The sequence below is a fragment of the Clavelina lepadiformis genome, chromosome 5 (assembly GCF_947623445.1).
Source record: "Clavelina lepadiformis chromosome 5, kaClaLepa1.1, whole genome shotgun sequence".
In the NCBI taxonomy this organism is placed as follows: Eukaryota; Metazoa; Chordata; class Ascidiacea; order Aplousobranchia; family Clavelinidae; genus Clavelina; species Clavelina lepadiformis.
The window spans coordinates 16,219,620-16,241,554 of NC_135244.1; the positions used below are offsets into that span (position 1 = coordinate 16,219,620).

At 36.0% G+C, this 21,935-nt stretch overlaps 2 protein-coding genes across 7 annotated transcripts; one reads left to right on the top strand and one right to left on the bottom strand.

Annotated features, from left to right (window-relative positions):
• Positions 1-2,143: 2,143 nt before the first annotated feature.
• On the bottom strand, positions 2,144-9,527 carry LOC143459691 (uncharacterized). 3 transcript variants are annotated; one of them, XM_076956927.1, is made up of 9 exons: positions 9,369-9,527; positions 8,053-8,148; positions 7,484-7,767; positions 5,974-6,243; positions 5,518-5,745; positions 5,272-5,397; positions 4,636-4,780; positions 4,122-4,288; positions 2,144-3,882 (listed from the first exon to the last, which is right to left on the bottom strand). In XM_076956927.1, exons 1-9 carry the CDS (start codon positions 9,442-9,444, stop codon positions 3,868-3,870), a joined length of 1,407 nt encoding a protein of 468 aa, XP_076813042.1. In that variant the 5' UTR covers positions 9,445-9,527; the 3' UTR covers positions 2,144-3,867. The 3 variants fall into 3 exon arrangements, with proteins under 3 accessions (XP_076813042.1, XP_076813041.1, XP_076813043.1); XM_076956926.1 differs by having other exon boundaries at positions 4,636-4,801; XM_076956928.1 differs by lacking the exon at positions 9,369-9,527 and adding an exon at positions 8,946-9,337 and having other exon boundaries at positions 4,636-4,801.
• Positions 9,528-14,823: 5,296 nt separating this feature from the next.
• Positions 14,824-20,668, top strand: LOC143458577 (uncharacterized). Of its 4 annotated transcripts, XR_013117679.1 has the most exons (14): positions 14,824-15,779; positions 15,910-16,014; positions 16,161-16,304; positions 16,483-16,668; positions 16,765-16,926; positions 17,009-17,061; positions 17,171-17,254; positions 17,359-17,682; positions 17,787-17,854; positions 17,938-18,081; positions 18,216-18,486; positions 19,590-20,072; positions 20,213-20,267; positions 20,399-20,668. XR_013117679.1 is itself a non-coding variant. In XM_076955359.1 (12 exons), exons 1-11 carry the CDS (start codon positions 15,681-15,683, stop codon positions 18,464-18,466), a joined length of 1,620 nt encoding a protein of 539 aa, XP_076811474.1. In that variant the 5' UTR covers positions 14,824-15,680; the 3' UTR covers positions 18,467-18,486; positions 19,590-20,668. The 4 variants fall into 4 exon arrangements, 1 of the variants encoding a protein (XP_076811474.1); XR_013117677.1 differs by having other exon boundaries at positions 19,590-20,267; XR_013117678.1 differs by having other exon boundaries at positions 20,213-20,668.
• Positions 20,669-21,935: the final 1,267 nt, after the last annotated feature.

A 21,935-nucleotide genomic window follows, 5' to 3' on the forward strand; every position in this document is an offset into this window, starting at 1 on the left:
AGATTCTGAATACATCCATCTTCAATGTGAAAGAAATTGATTAACAATGAACACACTAACTTATAAACTATAGTACAGCGTATTATTTATTTACTTGTAGGTTTAAAAAAATTCCCAAATCATAGAAAATATAATTAACCCTGAGATTGTTTTGAAAACTTTCCAAAATGCAATAGGCATACCTAGCCTAATGTTGATTAAAATATGGTAAATAGGGTAGCTTACCTATCGAAGGTAACACTTTAGAGTAGATCTACAAACCAGCACGCATAAAATATTTTCAACGTGGGAGTGTTATTTCTTAAAATATTTTGCTTGTTGACAATTTTAGGCGTTTTCAGGGATTTTTGTGCAAGACCACTTTGGGTTAATGCAAACTGGACAACAGAAACGCCAAATGTTTTTGTTGGATTAATCACGGATCGAGGAAAAGGTTGGTAAAAATTATTTCAACTTTGGTGGCTGTTTTGAAACCAAAAACAAGCCTGGTTGTCCTGCCTGAAAGTCTCTCGCAGCTGGCATCTATGTCCAATTTGTAGCCAGCTCATGAACAACACTCGGGAACGGAGACCTACCCTAAAAATTGTTAACTCCACTTTGCTGAATGCAAAATGCCCGAAGCAACTATATCGGTTCTGGCAAATCGCCCATCACAATGCATGTTAAAAACTACTAATAACCTGAAGCCCTACAACACGACATTTCGATTTTATTGGAAGTATTTTTGTAGTATCTAAGCCAGGGATGTCCAACCTTTTATTATAGTGGGCCGCATTGTCACTTGAAATAATTCATTGGGCCGCAGAACCTATTAAATTTCAAGAAAAATGGGTACATAAAGAGCTGACTGGTACATTTTAATTAGGCTAAGATTCAAAGCTCAAAATACTACTTGGAGTGAAAATGACTAGCGGGCCGCACAAAAATCTCAGGTGGGCCGCACTGTGGCCCGCGGGTTGGACATCCCTGATCTAAGCCATAAATAGCCACCGTTATCTCGAAATAAATCCAAAAACTATTCTTTGTATGATGCAAAACGCCGTAATGATTCGTTTTAATAATGTCTTATTAACTTGTTAGGAGCTACAAATGTCGAACATTTATTTTGCGTTCTATAAAATTTAAGGCTTCATTGATCGCCCGGCGTAAAACACATAAGAAACCCGGTCGAGGCTGTCACCAACCAGTATTTGAGTAGTAGGGTATAGAAAAGGGTACTATATAGGCTTATAATTAAACGGCAACGCCTATATCAGTTAGACTGTTAGACATTACCAATGCTACGTTTAACACCAGTATTATACTGTATTCTATTGTTTTAATATCAAATAAATTTTAATCTTTTTACCAAAAGAGACCTTCAACAAAAACGAGCGTTTATTGATAGCCTAAAGTGCATTTTTATCACTCAGATACCATTTCAAAGGTTATTTCGAAATCAACACTTCGGTTAACTGGAATTCGGACAGCTCGATGTAGTCCAATCGGTCACTTCAACTCGTGGTTAACGAGCTTCCAGTGCAATTGCTTTTTGTAGCTTTCCGTAACTACAACGTGCGTAACAATTTGTAACGAAGACAAAATTATTTAGGGACCAGACGTGTCCCGTTTTTTGGCAGTTGCTCTCAACACTCCTAAGTGGCATAGCACTCTTTACAACAGGGGTGGTAAACGAAGTTTATGACGTGATAATGATAATCCAAAATTTACCGCCGTTCTCGATATTTTACAAACAAGAGTGACCCGCAATGTGCAATCGTTAAATGACGTCGGTAAATAATAAAATACTGTTAGTTTTCAGTCTTTTTGAATGTGGATTAGCCTGCTGGTACATAAAGCTCACATTTAGTTTAGCAAGAACATTGCTTGGAAATACTTTTAAAAAATTAAGCCTCAAAGAAGTTTTTACAAACTTTCAGTGATCATATACACCTGAAAAATCTACCGTCAAACTAAAAATCAGTCTGCAGTTGAGCAGTATAGTCAGGTGAAGTACTATACTGCAGTTTTGCCTGCAGCAACAAATACCGCGGAGGAGAGGCTATAGCGTTAAAAGATTTAATTTCTATCTGGTTCTAACAATCTCGCTGATAATTAATTAATTAAGCCAACTTCCAGAAAAACGTTTCCTGACGAAAAGTGGTAAGACGGTAGTGCTTCTATTCATCTACAATTGAAGACACGTAAAAGGATTACATACAATACGCAAGAAAACGGCAGTAACGGTACAAAACAATATGAACTGTTACTATGCAATTCGCCTGACTTAGCTATATAAAAAGTGGCGAAAAAATTATAGTTCCAACCGACCGCGCACTTCAACAATACTACGAAAATACGCTGTTCGTTCGGTTATAACGATCAACACAAGGGTTAGAATAAAGCGATGTGATTTTAGTATCGAGAGAATGTGTGACGGCTAGTAAAACCTAAACACGAACATGTTCTATGTACAATGCTTTGCTTAAAAGGCTAAGTCGTGATTGAATGGAATGGAGAGAATATAACATAATGAAATATGACAATTACTGGTGAAAAACGCGAAATTCCGTTTTTTTAAGCAATTTGCTACACGATCATCAGAACACTGGGCTTTATGTGTGAGGAATTATGCGTTTGCGCACGGATAGAAAAACGAAAAGTGTTGAAACGCTCTACAAAAATAAAGAACTTTACGAAAGAATTGATTATAGTCAATGAGGTAGAGCATAACATACTGTTTGATAGTAATGTCCCCTCGCTTTCTGGTTCGAATGTTACAGTACCATACGAAAAATGGTCAAGGAATTACCGTGGAGACGAATTTAGCCTTTTCTCGTAAAGTAATCCAATGAGAATACGTTAAGTCGACCCTAACAATTTGCATTTGACTAAAGATATCAAAAATTTAAGTCAAGCACAAATCGTGATAAGGGTTAAGTTGTGAATATAAAAGATTACGGATAAAAGGAACATTTGTGGAGATAAAACGGAACCGACTAACGGTTTTCGTAAACAATATGTAACAGGGCGCTGTTTTGAATCGAAGGCACTGTCCACAAGAAAAGGTACTATCAGCACTGAAACGCAAGTAGCACATCCCATTCCCACTATTTCTTATCCGTTAATAAATATTGCAACAGGCTGGGTTTGTCCAAAAAACATATGTTCCTAAAACGTCCGTTCGCTGGTCGTATTAAAAAAAGAACTAAACAAAAAAGATCCATCAGACCACTTTTTAAGGAGAATAAAAAGAAAATCTACAGAAAATAACCATATTAAACAAAAATATTGGCAAAAAGTGCAAGGGCCAAGAGGTATTTCTTCTTGAACAAAATTCGCACCAATTAACACCTTACCGTAACTGAAGCGAAAGTGGTAATGCAACAAAGATATCAAGGAAATTCGTCATCTTCGGTTGAATGTGAAGCGTGGTAACATGTACCTCGCTCCCTCGTGGTCGGGAGAGAGAAACCGTGACGTTAACGAGGGTAGTGCTAAGATTTAGCACCAAATTTCTTAAGTGAGGTTTTCGCGGTGCGTGAAAAGAACAACGTGACGAGGTCAGAGGCTGCTCTGCCGTCGACGACGGAACTGGCTTTCGTTGACAATTAACGTAACATTTATATACGGGTGAGAACAGGACTAAGAGTAAAAAATACCCTACACGGGCAAGACTGTACAATCGTAGAGTAAAACGCTATTTTTGGGTAGTCGTAGCATTGCGTCGATAATTAGTGCATTGTCAATGGGATTAAAATACTTTCATGGTTCAGTTCATCCCTGAAATTGAATGGGCAAGGGAACGCTGTCAAAAAGTACTCCGCAGATCTTGTTTGTTATTCCACTGTCACGCAAATATACGTTTGATCTTGCACATTCGCTAATTCATCTGCCTTGAAACTGAAACAAGAAATAAATGTAAAAATAAGGACATAAAAATTAACACAAAAATCGAAAAATTGGGAAATTAAACACATTAAGCAAAATATTAATTTTCAGCTTTATTTTCATCATTGGCAAACAAACAACGTTTAACACTGGTTAACTGCCGAGACTGTTATTGGTTATACTACATTCGGCACATTAAAACCTATTAAAGTTTCAAAAAAAACTTGCGGTATTTTACAAACGTAACTTACTTGCAAGCCAGCAGACTGGGCAACTACCATATGTTGGGGGTAAGCATATGATATAGAGGAGGTTGGTATGGAGGAGGTACCCGCGTTTACAGAAGACGGTGACTGAGGGTTGGTTTCAACACTAAGACTTTGTCCACCAGTGACTCCCATCAATGACGAGCTGCCACCTGAAACAACATCATAAAATCTGAACTTTCAAGTTGATAAAATTGCGCATTTTCTGAGAAATTAATAACATGCCAGTATATGTGAATGCATAAAGGAAAGGAAACGTTGATGTTTGGAAATAACTCACCACCAAGTACAAGAAATTAATATGTATGGATGTTGGTTATATGGTGAAAGTTACGGCAGTTAGTTTTATAGACTGTAAATGAATAATGGACAACTACAACTAACTGTGGAAAGCATTATCGAATTATCTAGCAAATAAAATCTGCTTGGCATCCATATCTAGATACAAAGCAATGCAGTGTAAAGCTGGTACAATTTAATTATAACTTTTTGCTTTAACCTTGCAGCATTGTTTGGTTCAGCTGGGGAATGGCGTTTCCTGAGGCCGGTGATGCAACAATAGGCGAGGTATCGTCAGAACCCAAATCCAATGGACCTGGGTCAGATTGCAGTGACGAGGTTCTGCTCAATGGGCCATTCTTTACCTGATCGAGTGAAGCGTTTGTCTAGACATTTTATATTCAATAAAATCATTTCTAACATTTCAATCATGGTGCAGGAGTTAATATTACACATTGCATAATACAATACTGGCAGAGTTGCTACCATAAATAACCAAGAGTATGCCAACAATAATAAACAAAGTACTATGATAACAAATGAGGAAATGCGTTATGTTGCAGTAAATCACTACTAACAGGATGCCTGTCATTGCGTCACATAAAGCTAGATATGGTTACTATTGCACAAGAATTCTGTGTTGGTACATAAATGTAAACAGATGGAACTCAGTGCTTTAAGGAAAGTGTAATTTGAGTATCCAGTTTATCATAACTGCTATTCATGCAGTCGTAATATCACAGTATCACACTGTTCAGTTGAAGGTGCTATCAAATGCCGGTGCATGTTACTATAAACGTAATTGCTTTAAGGCAACAACAACCTAAACGATGTTAGAAGTAATCAACTAACTTACTGATTGCTTATACTGTTCGAGGTCTTTTTCCCACTTGGCTCTTACAACCTGCGCATCTCTGTAATATGGAGTTTTTTCCTGATCAGATAAATTGTTCCACGCTTCTCCAGCCTTTTTGGTTATTTCCTACATAGAGAAAATTAAAGACAGGCATTGAATTTAGGTAAAAGCTTTACGCAACCGTTTCTGATTTGCAGGGCTTTTCCAGTCTATCACTGGTACACTTAACAGTTTAATATGTATAACCTTAGCTGGATCTGCTTTTCCTGGATAGTTTTTGCGAAAGTGTGACAGAAACAAAAAATAAGCGGATGGAGGCCTCTTTGGTCGATTAGGATCCCTCGGCTTCTTTTCAAGTGCTTTATCTTTTTGCCATCTTTCTCTATCTCGTCTTGAAAGTTCCAGAAACGGCTCTTTTTCTTCATCATTCATATTTCGCCATTTTTCCGCACATGCTTGAGTTATTATTTTTGCCTGTAGGGAGAATATTTGGACTAATATAATAGATCTGAACTAAAGGAGTACAACATAATATAGTACAGTTATAATTAAGTAAAAGTCTAGTTGATATGGTTAAGCCCGTCATTAATGTCCTGTTGTGGCATGTACAGTAGTTATTACGATAGAAGTTACATTCTTATGGTGTGGACCACGTGGTAAGTATATTATATACTACAACTGTGAATAACAATGTATCCTTACTTTAGGAACAACCTCCCCAGCTTCCTTTAAAGTTTCCCTGTATTTTGACACAAAGTAGAGGTAGGCAGTTGTAGGTCTCTTGACCCATGTGTGACGTTTTCTCTTCTTCTTATCAGTGGGTTTTCTCCCTCTCCTTGAAGGACTGAAGGTCTGCTGTGACATAACAGCATTTATGTTGGCACTGCTGCTAGGTGTGTACTGCTGCTGGAATTGCTGCTGCATTTGAGCAAGCTGCTGCATCTGTTGAAATTGTTGTTGAGCCTGCTGCACCTGCAAATTTAATGGCCTTAGTTATATCAAGTTTTAAAAGATCTCATTCATGTGCAAATTGCAAAGTGTTTAGAAAGTAGCCTATAATCATTGAAAAGTTTTGGTCAGGAATGATCACAAAAATGGCATTTTCTGTTGTTTATATAAAAACATTATTAACATCATACAAAATAGAACTTGCCCACATTTACCTTCATCATACTCATTATACAATTTACCTGGTAACATGACATCGTTTACTTCCATTAATATACGTTATAATATCTAAAGATCTTTAATAATTAACCAGATTACTTATTAAACCAATGGTTAAACATACACTGTGTATAGCTGCAAGAGTGGCAAATCTAATCTTTCAGATGTATGCCACTACCAGGTACAAAAAATTAATATGGTTCATTTATTAGTTATAAGTGATTTTGCTAATTTTATCTAACACTAAAACAATTGTTCAATAACATTGCACAAAAGTAAATTTGCTCTTAATATTGTCCCATGCACAGAAACTTGTAACAAGTTAGTTAAAATCAAATTTTGTATATATGATACATACTTACTTGGCTATGTTGGATTTTAACAAATCGCCAATAAAACAGTCTTCACAATTATACATAGTGATTAATGAATATGTATATAGATACTGCTTTGGTACTTGTCAAAATTCGTAATTATAGTGACAAAACCAAAGTCATAAACAAGTCATCAAACTCCAGTCGCAAGTCAAGTCATTTGTTGCTAAGACTCAAGTCAAGTCGAGTCATTTGACAAATAAGACTCAAGTCAAGTCAAGTGAAATAGAAATGGAAAGCCATACAGAAACCAACAACACCGTTTCTGTCAATAACAAGCATTAAATAATTTGCAAATATGCTGCAAAATGCAGTCTCATATACGTGTTTGAAGACTAACAACCTTTACTTCAAGTTACAACTTATAAACTTAATGTGTTTGGACAAATGAAAGAAAAAATCGTTTTTCCTGAAAACTAAAATCTTATCAACAAGGGCTAACTCGACTGAAGTCGAGTCTTTTTAAATACTGGCTCAAGTTTTCTGAATAATTTTCTAGAAAGGGACTCAAGTCAAGTGAAGTCTTTGGAAAATTTGAATCGAGTCATTACGATTCTGGACAAAAGCACAAGTCCATATTTCACTAGCATACTGCAAAACAACCCATAAAAGCAACATTTTCAAATATTATAATAGCCTACTTAAGATGTAAATCTGTGGTGCAAACAAACCTGCTGAAGCTGGTGTTGCAACTGTTGATGTTGAACTTGGATATGGTGGGATGATCCACTTGACTGACCTTGCTGATGGCTCTGCTGTTGTTGCTGTACTTGTTGTTGCTGTTGCTGAACTTGTTGTTGTTGTTGTTGTTGTTGTTGCTGCTGCTGCTGCTGCTGTTGTTGTTGGTTAGCTTGTTGATTCATATAAACAGATGCAGCAACTTGCTGACCGCCAGATTGCGAATTTGTCATCGACACTTGTGTAGGAAAGCTATCATTATCCGCGACAAAATATGCTGCGAATTTACATATAACAAAAATTTTCAACATGCAGAATGTAAACACAACGGTCATATTACCATTGTTAAAATGACATCATCAGTCGATAGGTATCATATGTTAAGCAATTTCAGCATGAAAGTTATGCAAAATCAAATGCATATAATATCATAAGAAAACCAAAAAATATTATAGAAAGCGGTAACCTAAGCCACACCGTTCCTTTAATAGTATGATTTTATAATAATATAAAAACAATTAACAAATTTCAAAGAAATAACTTGCAGCACATTTTGACTCACATCCTTTCTGTATAGCGCTCAACATCCGAGCAGCTTGCTGCTTAAGATAATAGTCATTTGTGTTGTACTGCTGACCACCTTGGCCTTGCTGCCCATCTACACATGAAACAAGTGAATAATAAATAAAACACATGCACAATTACTACTACTTGTACACTTGTGTCATATTTCACAATTAACCATTAGCAATTAAGCACATAAGCTACGGACTTAGGTTACTAGATGTATATATTGACAGTCAATACCAGATAAGCATACAAGGTACTAAATAAAAGTGCATAAGCAAAATATATTGCCTACAAAATTAACAAGTAGTTACTGGATCTATTTTGTCAAACAGATCCCGATAACGAAATTACATTAACATGAGCTACACAACTGACACAAACAACATGTGTGCAAAATTACATTGGGCTGTTTAGAAAATAGAGTTAAAAAAATAAACAAACACCAATCTTGCAAGTTGTAATTTATCAATGCTTACAAGGGAGAATGGTGTCATTTAAAAAAAAAATACAACAGCAGCATCAAAAGGATGTTTAACTAACAAATAAAATGCAATTGTATTGCACATCAAAGCTACAAGTTTGCTAAGTCGCGCCACTATGATCTGTACTGGACATTGTTAAGTGCACATTATACAAACAGTCATCATACCGGTATGCAAACTAATATATGTAACTGAGATCAACTGGCTCAAGGTCAGGTAAACAATTGTTAACTCTATAGTGGAGTGACATGTGATATTTCATTCCTATGCAGACAACTTAAACCATGTCAAAGTTTTTTATTGTTTTTAAACTTAAACACAATGTGCAACGTTATTCCTTGCCCTCACTGAAATTCGATATTGCGTTTGAAGTGGAAAACTTCTAAGATAAACATCGACTGACCAAATGCTTGTCCACCGACAATTGGCCATTGTGTTGCCGCGGTGCACCGCGCGAGTTCCTGGTAGCCTAATTACAGTTTCCGTACGGTGTAATGAATGTCGTTTGTTCATTTCCTGGCATTGCTTTATATTTGGAATCTAACTAAATTCTTCTAAATTATCGATAGGCCTACACTACGTCAAAATATCAAGTTAAAGAAATACAAAAAGATTGCATTTCGATTAATGACACAAAGTGAATAAATGGTTGCCGCACGCGCTGCACCAAAAAGAAACCTAGCCTAACACCACCCTTTTCGCTGGCGGTAACAAATATTTTAAGTTTTAACATACAGCTGCATTTTCAGCCTACCAAACTGTTTCATTTACCCAACGCACACCTTGCAAAATGCTAAGATCTTTAATTGAAAACAAACTAACTTACCGGCCATTTTGGTTCTTTCTGAAATCACAAAACAATGATACAAAATATATGAAATAAACAAGGAAACCAGGCTCATCAACTAACAAAGAATAAAGAGAAAAGTCCTTGCCTCTTTACACTGCTGGCGTCATTGTGCTACGGGTGCCCGCGTTCCTGTCCCATAACGTAATACAAAAAAACGCGCGCGTTAAAGCGACACGATCTAAAATAAATAAACGAGAGAGAACGCGTTTGACGAGCAGCAATGCCTCGCAAAATACATTGCGAATGACTTGCCAAAATTCTAGTTTTATATAAGAAAATATAGGTTTTTACCTAGTTTACATAAGTGGAGATTAAAAGTTCAAAGCACAAGAATGCATTTTGTGGTTTCTTATTAATAATTTTTACATGTAATATTGAAAACTTAGTTTAATTTGTGAGTTAAAATCATCGTCGTTGAATTTGAAAGGCAAAAATTGCCGGTATGTAGAAAATTTGTCCTTCAAGCTACAGCCAGCTTTAGCAAATGATAACTTTGAAGCAATTGAGCAAAGTACAAAGACTCATGTGCTAAATAACTCAGTATGTCCAGAAATATTACACAAATTTTTGCTTTAAATGTTGAGATTAAACAAAAAGCAAAACCAGATAATAATGTTATAAAAAAAATACCGTCATGTTTTGTTGATCAAAATTTGAAATTTTTGCTTGAATGGGAATAACGTGTTAGATACACAAAGAAACTCACCACATAATAAAGAAATAAGGAAGAGAGAGAAGTGGAAAAGGCATGAGAGAAATAAAAAAGAGAAGTGAATTACCTCCGGCTGTGTAACCCTCGAATCTTTTGTTTGGGTTTTTTTTCCTCGCGGTGAAATCAAACGAAGCGAAACATCATATCGCGATCTTAGCGGGACGTGCTTTATAATGTCGAATGCTTGTTGGTTCCCATAATTATACTGTGGATTTAATATAATGTTTTAAACTACAACGACCCTGTCAAAATAACCTCATCGTGTCACCCATTTGTATACACAAAGGAAATTTGTTTTTTCAAATAAAATTGCAAAATGGTATCTGACTTAGATTGACTATGAAAGGAACGAATACTTATGTCCTATGCTGTATTGCAAAAATCCTTTTTCTAAATCAAATGAATATTAGCAGCGTTGTCTCTGGTAAATTATTATTTCTGAAAGTTGCTATAATAGTCAGTTTCTAGAGTTGTGCAAGCTACTAATCACATCAACCATTCAAAAAGCATGGTAATAGGCCTACGTTGAAATATTTAGTTCATACCAGATGACAGCATCATCTAACCACATGAAAGGGTTGATGGATATTGAATACAGGCTGATTTTAATCGTGCCGAGATTGTTTGGTTGAAAACAAAAAATTAAACCACTCAGGTTAGGCGTGATTTCAGCAATGAATGTTTTATAGTTGTTCTTCTGCTAAGTTGCCTCTGTAGCCTTCGGCTGGACGCCCACCTTACGTTCAACAAAACAATAAGTTCAACATGGGAAGAAAAGCATACATGTCGGAATAAAACCATCACCAGATGGAATAAGAGCTATGCTTAGTTAAATATGGAAGCGATATCTCATGAAATTGGTGAGGGAGGTATTGGGCCGTGTCCCCCTCAAGAACCCCACTCCTTTGGGTCATGAGCCTTTTTCTGTCTTCATTCCTTTTTGATTATCGCATTTCATTTTTTGCGGCTCCTTATCAGCTATTATTTTATCTAAGGTTCTGAAGGAAAACATGAAATAGACTGGTATACGGCGTTTCAAAATCGTCGTTTAGGGTCTTGGTCATTTAAAAATTGTTGTACACCGCGTTACAAGAATGTACACCATAAATTGGCAACTATTGTACGTATAAATATAAAAATATATTCTCTTTCAAAACATTTTAAAATGTTTTGAGGAGTAAAAACTCAAAATTATTGCGCTACGGAGATATTAGAACTGGTCAGCTTCCAAAAAATGTTTGCCCCCCCCCCTCAACGCAATCCTAAATACGACAATTATACGGGAACTTATTTGTTTCGATGAGAATATTCAAGCCATTTTGAACTTATTACGGTACAAGCATAAAGAATTAACGATATTGTTCCGTTCTTGGAATGAAAGCTAGGGTTGTAGGCCTATACCGAATTTTTTGGATTCGGTCCGAAACTGAATTTTCGGAAAAATAACCAAAATGTTTCGGCCGAATCAAGTATTGTAACTTATTCGTATTGTAAAATTGAACGAAATAGTGGCTTTGCACCTTGGCTTTTATAGTTGAAAAAATACAAGAGTTGAATGAAAGTATACTCTGTTGTAACTATAATTGCAACGGAAAGGTACGTAGGCCTAAACTTAGATTTCCTGTTACGTGCAACAAGAATCGTATCCGTTGTTGTTATACAGTAGTTTTCTTGTAATGAAAGAATTTTCAGGAAGGTTTTTAGAAGTATCTTAATGTTCGGTTTTTGAAAACCGAATTTTTGCGTTTTTATCCGATTTGGTAGAATTATTTCGGCCTGCCGAATATTCGGTTCACCTTCAATAAAAGCGCGTTTCCCGTCAGTTTGGTATTCTCATGTAGAGTGTGTTGACTTAACAACAAAACAACCAACAACTGTCAAGTTTAAGCACATTTTATAACCATAGAAAATGACATATTTCAAGTGATAAAACAAAGAGCGAAAAAAATCATTGGACAATTTTGTATTTTGCTTTCTTACCATTTGTATGCTATAAAAGCCAAATTTGCCTTTTCAAACTTGTAAAAAAATAGCGTATAATAGGCGATACTAAATTGTTCAAACTAAAAGCATTGTTAAAATCTACATTAGCTATGTCGAACCGAAATGCCTTGCTGGTCCAAAAATGACGTCACTTTTTTGATAAAGACCAAGCGTTAAACAATTTAATACGTATGACCATCAGGTTTAATAAAACATTTGTGGCAAAAAATCAATGAATCAAAGTAAATTTTAGACTGTGCAGCGATTTGTGGTCGCTGGTAAAAAGGGTTTTGACAAAGCATGCAGGTCATTCAACACGTCGTTCAGCGATGTAGGCCTAATTGTTCTGTTATGACTAATTTCCATCCGCCTGACTTTTCTTCACTATACTGTTTGCGTTGTATCAAAGTTCAGACTTCTAGTCATTTTACTACCCAATGCAATGCATATACAAACAAAAATAATTAGTTGGGTCGCAGGAAACTTTTAATTGATCCACATAAAATTGTTTAGGTACAAATAGGCCTATGCTGTTTTATTTAGATGCAGCTAGCTTTTTGGTCTAACTGAAACCGTCAGGACTACGACAATGTTTGTGGGGTTAAACCGCTTGTGCGCGTTGGCCAAGTAAAATAAAAACGGATACTGCACTAGTCAAAATCGTCATCTACGCGTAGAATGAAGTTTAAGGTTGGCCTTCGTTATTAAAAAATAAATTCATCACGAAAAAATGTCAAAAACGATACCTATAAGGTTAAAGACAACGGATATAGGCGATATGTGATTGACCAAGTGAAACGAAACGTATGTATTAGAACTACCAGAAGGCTACCTAGATAAATAGAATATTATCTGTGGTCTGTGAAGGTGGTCAAAGAAGGACACGATATTGAGGTCCTCGAGTGCTCTAAAATGAGTTGTCCTTATAACAATTCAAGAGCAAAAACTCCAAAAACTAAAAATACTATTCTACATTTTTAAGAAAAAGATTGCTAAGTACAGATGCTCTGCACCGACGGTGACGCAGCTATACACGTTAGTAATAAAAAAATTAAACTATATCAGCCTATAATAACATATTAGGATGCAAAAGTAAAGAGCAGTGAACGTTATTTGATTTTGCACAAAGAGCATATTGCAAGAGTTTTGATTTGGAATATTCAAAATCAGCGATGAATGAAACTTAATATGAAAGTTTTGTCGTATTTCATTAACGACGATAAAGTAGCTGTGCTAGCTCATAAAAAGAAGCAAATGGTTTCTTTCCAAATGGTGACTTTTGGAAAGTCGCAGTGGCTGAAACCGGACATAATAAAACAAAAACTCTGCAGTGTACGATCTAAGAAAATGTTCTAACAAGAATTAATTTCTTATAAAAGATATTAACGCAATAAACCAGGTACGTGCAAGCAGCAATAGAATCGGGTTTGCAATCCAATGCAATAGCTGTTAGTATCTTTTCAAAACACAACCAAATTAATGATGATATTTCATTTTTTAGTCGTTTTAGCTGAACATTTCAAAGTTTGGCTTCAAAATTTTTGTTGACTGCCACCTAGTGCTTCAGTAAGGTGAAACAATTTATTTCTGCCCTTTGTGCCAATTAAGTGATTTTTTTGCCAACAATTGCAATAAAAATTAATGTCAGGAATCAGGATTCAGGAATTAAAATTAATGTAAATTGTGAAAATTACTTGGTAGGCTTACGTTTTGATAGGGCCAGGTTTATTTGGGAATATTCCAGCTGGAGTTCATGAGTTTTAGATGATAACGTACATTTTATGTAGACTAAAACTAGCAATTATAATTTTAGTAGAATTTTTTTCACTTCATCGTTTCATTAGTAAGCGCATCTCTTTTGTCTCATTTGGTAAACTCATACGTAGCCATCGGCCCTTCATTTGGCAGAACAGTTTTCACTTTTGTCTGCTATGATTTTCGCCACGTAGGCGATTTTGATTGAGTTGACAAATTTGCTGCTTATTTGAAATCACAAACTTTACTTGTTTCGGTTAACCACAAATATTTTTGGTATGCTAGTGGCGTGCACATGAACATGAAAATGACCTTACTTTTTTTCGTTGTAAACTTTACTGAGTTGAAATACACTGGAAACATTTTTTACAACATTGGTGTTACTTAAATCAATATGAAGTAACAACTAAACTCCACGATTAAATATTCGCTACAGCGAATTTGGATCCATGTTTGCTAATCGGTCAACTTTGCTGACGTTCACGTTGTTAGCCTTTGAGTTTATGCTGACTCGAAAAGTTTGGCAACCTTGAAGACGTATTTGAACTTTTACAAAGTATCAAAGTAAGTAACTTTGATTATAGTCATGTCCCTTAGCACTCAAACGTCAGGATTCGTCGCTCTGATTCTGTCTTTGATGGTATTTTCTGGCATGCAATATTTCAAAGTTCAACTGGCTTCGACTGAATTATTCACAATTTTGGGCGGATTTTTGGGCTCCACTTTATTTGTTCTTTTCTTAACTGGTGTAAACAATTTGGAAAATGTCTTTTTTGATGACTACTTTCAAGCGAAATTGTTCCCAGAAGTGATTGGCTGCCTTGCCTTGTCTATGGCTGCATCAGCAATGGTTCATCGTGTGTGTGTTACTACTTGCTTAATGTTTTCTTTGATTAGCTTGTACTACATCAACAAGCTCTCTTCTGCAAAGTACCAAGCACCTACTGGTCCAGTGGTCGTCAAGTCAAAGAGGAAGAAGCATTAAAAATTAAATTTCAACCCGGAAAAATAAACTGCGGTTTGCACTATTGCAGTTAATCTTTTGGTAGTTAAAAAGGTCAAGAAATATATTTATTATGTTTCTAAAATAAATGCTTAAAATGTTTTGGGTGTTAGTTTGTATTTAGGATGAAGCAAATAAGCTTACATATTTGTTGCAAAAATGTCAGGTTTGCAAGTCGTAAACTAACTTTGAAGCATTGTACTCTATAACATTAATACAGATGTTAAACTGCATAATCCTATTTTAACTACAGTATTGTAATAAGTATGTATAATCTTGATCTGCTCACACTTGTATGCTTGCTATAGATCGCAGTGCGCATGGAATAACTTTGGTGGAATAACTGCGCACTTATTTTTTGCAAATATTTAAAAACACTTGAGTTTTTTTAGTTTACCACAGATTGGGGCAGCTACCCAGATTCAAACAATTAATACGTTGATTCCATGCACACTTCAAAAATAGCAGTCTGGCTTATATGTAAAAATTTTGGTGCCTCTTCATGTACTCTACTTTATATGATATTGGTGTGTTCATGTTGCTCGTTTTATTGTGTGGGTACTTATATTGATGCATTCAGTTTTACAAAAATGAAAGTTTATGTAGGATAGTTTAACTTCAAATTTAACCCAGATGTATAAAGTTATATAAAATAATTTTTACCAAAAAGTATTTTTAAAGTTACATATGTGACCATTTCAATATCGTTTTGTTATGTGTGCAATATTGTCATGCACAGCCAAAATGCTTTGTCATATCAGTTTTCAAAATTTTGTGAACTGTTCATGTAGGAAAGTTTGAAACTGTTAAAGGTAGCACTGCTGATATCAGCAAAATGACTGCCTTGTCAGCGATGTTAGATGAGCTGATGGGAAAGAACCGCAATGCAGCACCTAATGAAAAAACAAACGAAATGCATTGGAGCGATGAAGAGGTGTGCTGTCCTGTAGTTTTAACCTTTTGTCCATATGAATCTTGTTCTTAATAATGTTGGTTAGTTTTGCTATTCAGCTTGCCCTTTAAAACCAGATTTTGTAATTAGCAGTTTATGTCGGTTTTTGTAGGTCTGTAAACATTTCTTGTGCGGTTTTTGCCCTGCTGAACTTTTCACCAATACGCGTTCCGATTTGGGGGTGTGTGAGAAGACACATGATGAAAGAACACGAAAGGCTGGTTATTGTATTCTGCTTGTTATATGTTATACTATATTGCATTATTTCATTTAACCTGTGATGGAGTATTAAAACCTGACAGCCTCTTTCATAAATATCCAGTTAGTTCCAAATATTTACTTTTATCTTTTGTAAAATTGCAGGCATATCAGGAAAGCAATCGACACTTGAAAATGGGCTATGAAGAAGACTTTCTTCAGTTTTTGCAACAGTGCTGGAACGACGTGGAAAGAAGGATCAGAAGAAATCATCAGAGGCTTCAACTTTCAGAAGAAAAAAATCAAAACGTAAATTCTTTTTACTAGCATTTTTAAATGGTAGTGAACGTGGATGTTAGACAGAAACCTGGTACATCTTTGCAATATGTTTTGTCACATGCTAAGAAATTTTCTTTCTAAGCTGCTATGTTAGTTACGTAAATTAATAACATCACCTGATTTTGTATATCTCTTGTTTCATTAACAGAAACTACAAGTACCAAGCGCCGAAAATGAAGAAAAAATCACAGTTTTAAATAAGAGAATTGCAGAGATGCTGGAGAACATTGAGAAGCTGGGTAGCGAAGGAGAAGTGGAGCAAGCTCAATCAATGATGAAACTCTGTGATCAACTGAAGGAAGAGCGAGAACAACTCCAGACACAAAAAGGAGGAGTAAGCCATCTTTTTTGCCGCTGAAGACATTGATTTGGAATTTTGACGAATTATGACTTGTTATATCCTAATTTATTTTACAAATTTTTGTTTCAGATAATGGATACCTTTGCAGTTCAAGAAAAGCAAATGGAAGTATGTGAAGTATGCGGCGCATTTCTCATCGTCGGAGATGCGCAGTCACGTGTTGATGACCATTTGATGGGAAAGCAACATATGGGTTACGCCAAGATTAAAACTGCGATTGTAGAACTAAAGGTAACTCAAGCGAAATAATCAGTGTTCAACTGTGTTAGTCAGTTGGTGTCTGGCTAGTAGTTACTGGCTTATTAAAATTTAGGAGAAACTTACCAAGGCTTCTGAAAATGAGAGAAAAGAAAGGCAAGCTGAGAGGTTTGTGTAAGATAGTAGCTGTTATAATGCTGGCATGTTGCTGAACAAAGCACTTTCGTTTAAGGGTCAACTTCGAACGAATAAATTACATATATAATTTTTCTCTTAGGACTGCTGATAAAAATGGGAGAAGTTCCAAGGACCGGGATAGGGATCAAGAACGAAAATCATCTCGTGATAGAAAGCGTTCTCGGTGGGAATTTTACATTTAAGTTGTGAATTAATTACTCTACCAGGTGCCCATTGCCCACATTAGTATTGTCCTTGTTTTAGTAAAAGTATTTCTATGAAATGTAGGGACAGGGATCGTGACAGAGACCGTGATCGAAGATCAAAAGATTATCGTGATGATCATCACCGAAGTCGGGATTCTCGAAGGAGTTCACGAGATAGGGATCGTCGAAGATCAAGGGATCATCGTCGTTCTAGAGATCGCGAGAGAAGAAGCTCACGAGATAGGGACCGTAGGAGTTCCAGAGACCGTGATCGCAGAAGATCTCGTGACAGGGGTTCACGTGACAGAGACAGAAGGAGATCTCGTGATCGAAGGAGTTCAAGAGATAGAGTTAGAGACCGACGAAGTTCTCGGGATGGACGTGATGAAAAACGCAGACGTGACAGGTTGGTGTTGTTGCTTTTTTATATTTTTGTACTGGTGTCATGCCCATTGACAATGGTAGACCGTAATCCGGGCTTTTGTATATAACATTGCTATTGATTTTTAGATCAAGAAGTCGTGACCGGAAGAGATCTCGCAAGAGTAGTTCTTCTCACAAAAAGGAAGAAGAGAAAGGTAAATTCCCAGAGCGTTACACAAGTTTTTACTGTAAAAGTTTTTGTGGCTGTTTTGTTGTCAGACTTCCTATTATTTCACAGATAGAAGCAAAGAGAGGGTGAAGTCATCAGAGAGCCCCATTAAGGAGAAGGAAAACAAAGAAGTGGAAGAGGAATCAAACAAAAAGATTGAAGATGATAAAAATCAGAATGAATCTGCAGATGGATCTAATGTTGAACCAGAAGGTATTAATGCTCTTTAGTAGTAACAATAACCTTGATAATGGAGATTCGAAAAAGCTCCACCACCCAGGGTGATATAGCATAGGTAGGCGTAATGCTGAGTCTTTTATAACCATCACCTTCCATATTTTACGAAGAACCCACAAGTCAAATGCAACAACCTGAAGTTACAGACTCCAATGAGGAAGGTAAGGAAGCGGTAGCAGAACCTGCAAAACCCGAAGAGCAAGAGGAGGACAGTCAGGAAGTAGAGCAAGTTGTGGCTGGTGGAGAAGATGTAGAAATGACGGAGGTTACACAAGAGCAAGCTTGTGCTGAACCTCTCGTAGAAAGAGATGAATTTGAAACACAAGATGAAGACAATGAAGGTGAACCAGTCGCCACTTGACTTGCTTGAGTCAAACAAAAGTAAGTTGCACGAGGTTACTATATTGCCCTTGAGTAAACCAGCCTGTCACGTACCTGCTTGTGCTTATAATGCCATTGGAAATATTAATTCACTGGCTTCCAATTGTGCTTGTAATAGTGAAACTCGGGGTTATAAAATTCAAATATATATCATGCTAGATCCTGTTAACTGTTTCTTTCACACATTTGGCCTGTCTATTATGAAACTCGCAAATTTTCTCTTTCTCTTTGCTGGTTTAAAATAACCTAAGTTCTGCTAGTAAAGCAATCACTTTGCTCCACTTGAAGACAAGCAAATTTTGATATATCTATGGTAACTGGAAAGATGAACAGGTATGTGCAATTTGTGCTAAGTGGTCTTCTAGGGACATTACTTGATTTTTCACATAATTGCCCAAGTTGTCCGGATGGCGTCTTTCACTACGGAGCCCGCTTGAAACACTGATTTGGTCATGGTTGCAGTTTTACAGCTATGATTATGCCTAGTCTGAAATGAGGTATTTGCCAATATGGCGATTATACGAAGCACTTCACTGTAAATACTATGATCTGTAAATAATTACATAGAGAAGTACGGTAGTGCATTTCGCAGTTCTAACATGATTGTATGTGGTAATGCAAATTTAAAGAGATTTTAACTAGTATGGTCTACTCTATAGATGTTTTTTAATGTGATCGATACTGAATGATAAATTTCGTGTTGTCATAATGCAGCATTAAGCATCCTTTAGTTTATCCTTGAGATTTACTGATTGGAAATCTGAGTGACTTAACATGTCATTGTTTTCGAAGTAAGATTTTTCACACTTTTTAGAGTATGTTAAAGCATGAGTTACTTTATGCAGAAAAGGGTAGTATTGAATACAACTTCAGACTCTGGGAAGCTGTGTTACACTTTTACTCTTTCCACAAAGCACACTTTAGATCACAACATACCAGTAACAAATACTTCAAAGGCAATGCTTATTGTATTAACAAATGACAATTTTCAGTTCTAAACAGTGTTAAATGTACATTGCCTATCCAGTTCATATGGTTGTTGTCAGTACTGTCATTTTCTGAATTTGTGGTCATTCGATCCTTGACATTTACACTTTTTCCAGATGCTGCACTACAAACATGTACAAAGTTTTTCTATGTGAAATGAAGACTGTCAATATAAACTCTTGCTGAACTATTATTTGCTTAACTCAGCGCCGCAGCCACACAGATTTCAACAATTGCTTCAAGTATCTTCTGTGCGTGTGAAAGACCATTGTGATCTCGATACTTCAACACAAGGTATTCATGGAGGTATAACCACAAGAAAACTTACCAATGAGGAATCTTAGTTTTTGTTGTGTAGCCTTTTCTGCTCTCCGTGTTTGTGTTCCCATTTTTCAGTTTTTTGAAAATAAGCCTCCAACTTTGTTTTGGTTGCTAAATATTTTTTGTGTTAGCGAGCCGTTGTGCGTAATTTTTTCAGTTAGTTTTAAGATGTTTACGCCCACGTTAGAAGTTTGCCGGAGTAATTACGGATAAAGAATTCGTTTTAGGAGCAGCATCTGCCAGAGTTGCCTGCAATCAATCACTACAACCAAGTAAAGGTGAATTTTACAAAATTTGCACGTAACACATTGGCTATGACACAAAATTTTTATTTCACACCTAATTTCATTGGGCTTGTCAAAAGTAGGAAATGTCATGATCTTGACATTGCCCTGACTAGCACATTTTTAACTCAAAGGCTTTACCTTGTGGAAGGGCAGGACGGCTTTAACATTGCCTAGATTGCTATTGAGGTATGAATAATTACCATTTACAAATGCCATTTGAATTGATTTTTTGGTCACAGATTAAAATAAAGAGGGTGTGTTTTTAAACGTTATGAACGATTTTGAATGAAACTTTCGGTAATTAAATTTTTGACCAGTTTACTGAAGGCACAGAATGACAGAGTTGTGGAAAGCTTTGGAAGTCTTCATTGCAGGCCAAGCGTAAGGTATATTTGAAAAAATAAATTTTTGTTGCGCGTAGAAACTCGTTTTATTGGCGTCTTTCACATTATTCGTGTCGAATCTGTATACTTTGAGCTATTTTGACTGTTGTAGCACGAATGTAAAAAGCTAGCTGTTTTTTGTTCATTAACATTTTGACTTCTGTGTGGTAAATTTTAAACTGTAATAAAAGTTTGCCAAAACAATTTCGGTATTTTCTTTTAAAATACAGTAGAACTCGCATATAACTGATGCGTATATATCGGATGAAAATTCTAGTCCGGATGGTTTCCTATTCTTTTCAGTGCATTTCAACTCGCTTATAACGGATCCGTTATCGTATATAACGGATACATTCTCCAGTCGTTCTCAGAAAAAAATAATGTAAAAAACGTCGTATATAACACTGGTCTACAAATTTCAACTTTTTTTTTCAGGTTTGGGTTTTGACAACTGATTGTAGCTAATTTTGGGGCGCTGAATCCGAAAATGAACTCAGATTTTCTCTATCACATCAAGTTTTCTTTCTATCGGTGTCATTATTTTATGAAATTGACCAATTTTACCCTTTTTACAGTAAAATGTCAAATATAATTATTTTCTGACAGCTATAAACTTTCAAACATAGAGATATTTTTGCACTAAATTCATAAATTGGTTCAGATTTCCTCTAAAATAAAAAAAATCCTGTTATGATATCATAATAGGACATAGTTGAAATTGCTCGCGTAGAGTTTTTCCATGCTGGCTTGAACTCCCTGTCTTGGCTTCTCAGGCGTTATCTGTGGGTCAGCTGCTATCTCTGTGCAGCTGGAATATCGTAGGAAGACAGCTGGTGGGAGTAGATTTGACTTAGTAATAAATTCTTGCTTAGTAAGGAAGATTTATTTAGAAGTTTCATAAAGCACATGTACATTGTACAGACCAACATCAGAGTTCAAGCTGAAAAGTGGTTTGTAGAAGGAAAAGGTATTTTCATACTATATAAGTTTGAGTTCAAGTCGGTTAGAGTTTTTGGTATAGTGGTGTTTCTGTGGAAAAACTTGCTCTTAGAAAACTACTAACAAAGAAAGGTTATATTTGATCTCAAGCTATGTCTGCTTCCAGCAAAAGAAGAAAATGTTGTAATGATCCGGATATATTTTGTTACATTTGTGGATGCTTCATGTTGAAGTCTCAACAATGCAATATTACCACGTTTGTAAAAAGGGCATATCTTGCTTACTTTAAAGTCAAGTTAGGGGACCAGGACAAAAGCTGGGCTCCTCATAAAGCGTGCAAGACCTGCGTTGAATGTCTGAGAAGTTGGTCGCAAGGAAAAGGTTCACAAATGAAATTTGGAATACCCATGATTTGGCGAGAGCAACGAAATCATGTTGACGATTGTTATTTTTGTCTTGTTAGTGTGAAAGGGTATAACAAAAAGAGTAAACATCGTTTGAAATATCCAAATCTGGATTCGGCATTGCGGCC

What these genes read in the sequence shown, in the direction of transcription:
- LOC143458577 (XM_076955359.1), top strand. Translation starts at nt 15,681, where the DNA reads ATGACTGCCTTGTCAGCGATGTTAGATGAGCTGATGGGAAAGAACCGC. An exon ending in AAAGAAAGGCAAGCTGAGAG is followed by an intron (nt 17,062 to 17,170) that starts GTTTGTGTAAGA and finishes TTTTTCTCTTAG; the next exon opens with GACTGCTGATAAAAATGGGA. An exon ending in CAAAAAGGAAGAAGAGAAAG is followed by an intron (nt 17,855 to 17,937) that starts GTAAATTCCCAG and finishes ATTATTTCACAG; the next exon opens with ATAGAAGCAAAGAGAGGGTG.
- LOC143459691 (XM_076956926.1), bottom strand. Translation starts at nt 9,444, where the DNA reads ATGAGCCTGGTTTCCTTGTTTATTTCATATATTTTGTATCATTGTTTT. An exon ending in AGAAAGAACCAAAATGGCCG is followed by an intron (nt 8,149 to 9,368) that starts GTAAGTTAGTTT and finishes TTTCATGTGTAG; the next exon opens with ATGGGCAGCAAGGCCAAGGT. An exon ending in TGCAACACCAGCTTCAGCAG is followed by an intron (nt 6,244 to 7,483) that starts GTTTGTTTGCAC and finishes TTAAATTTGCAG; the next exon opens with GTGCAGCAGGCTCAACAACA.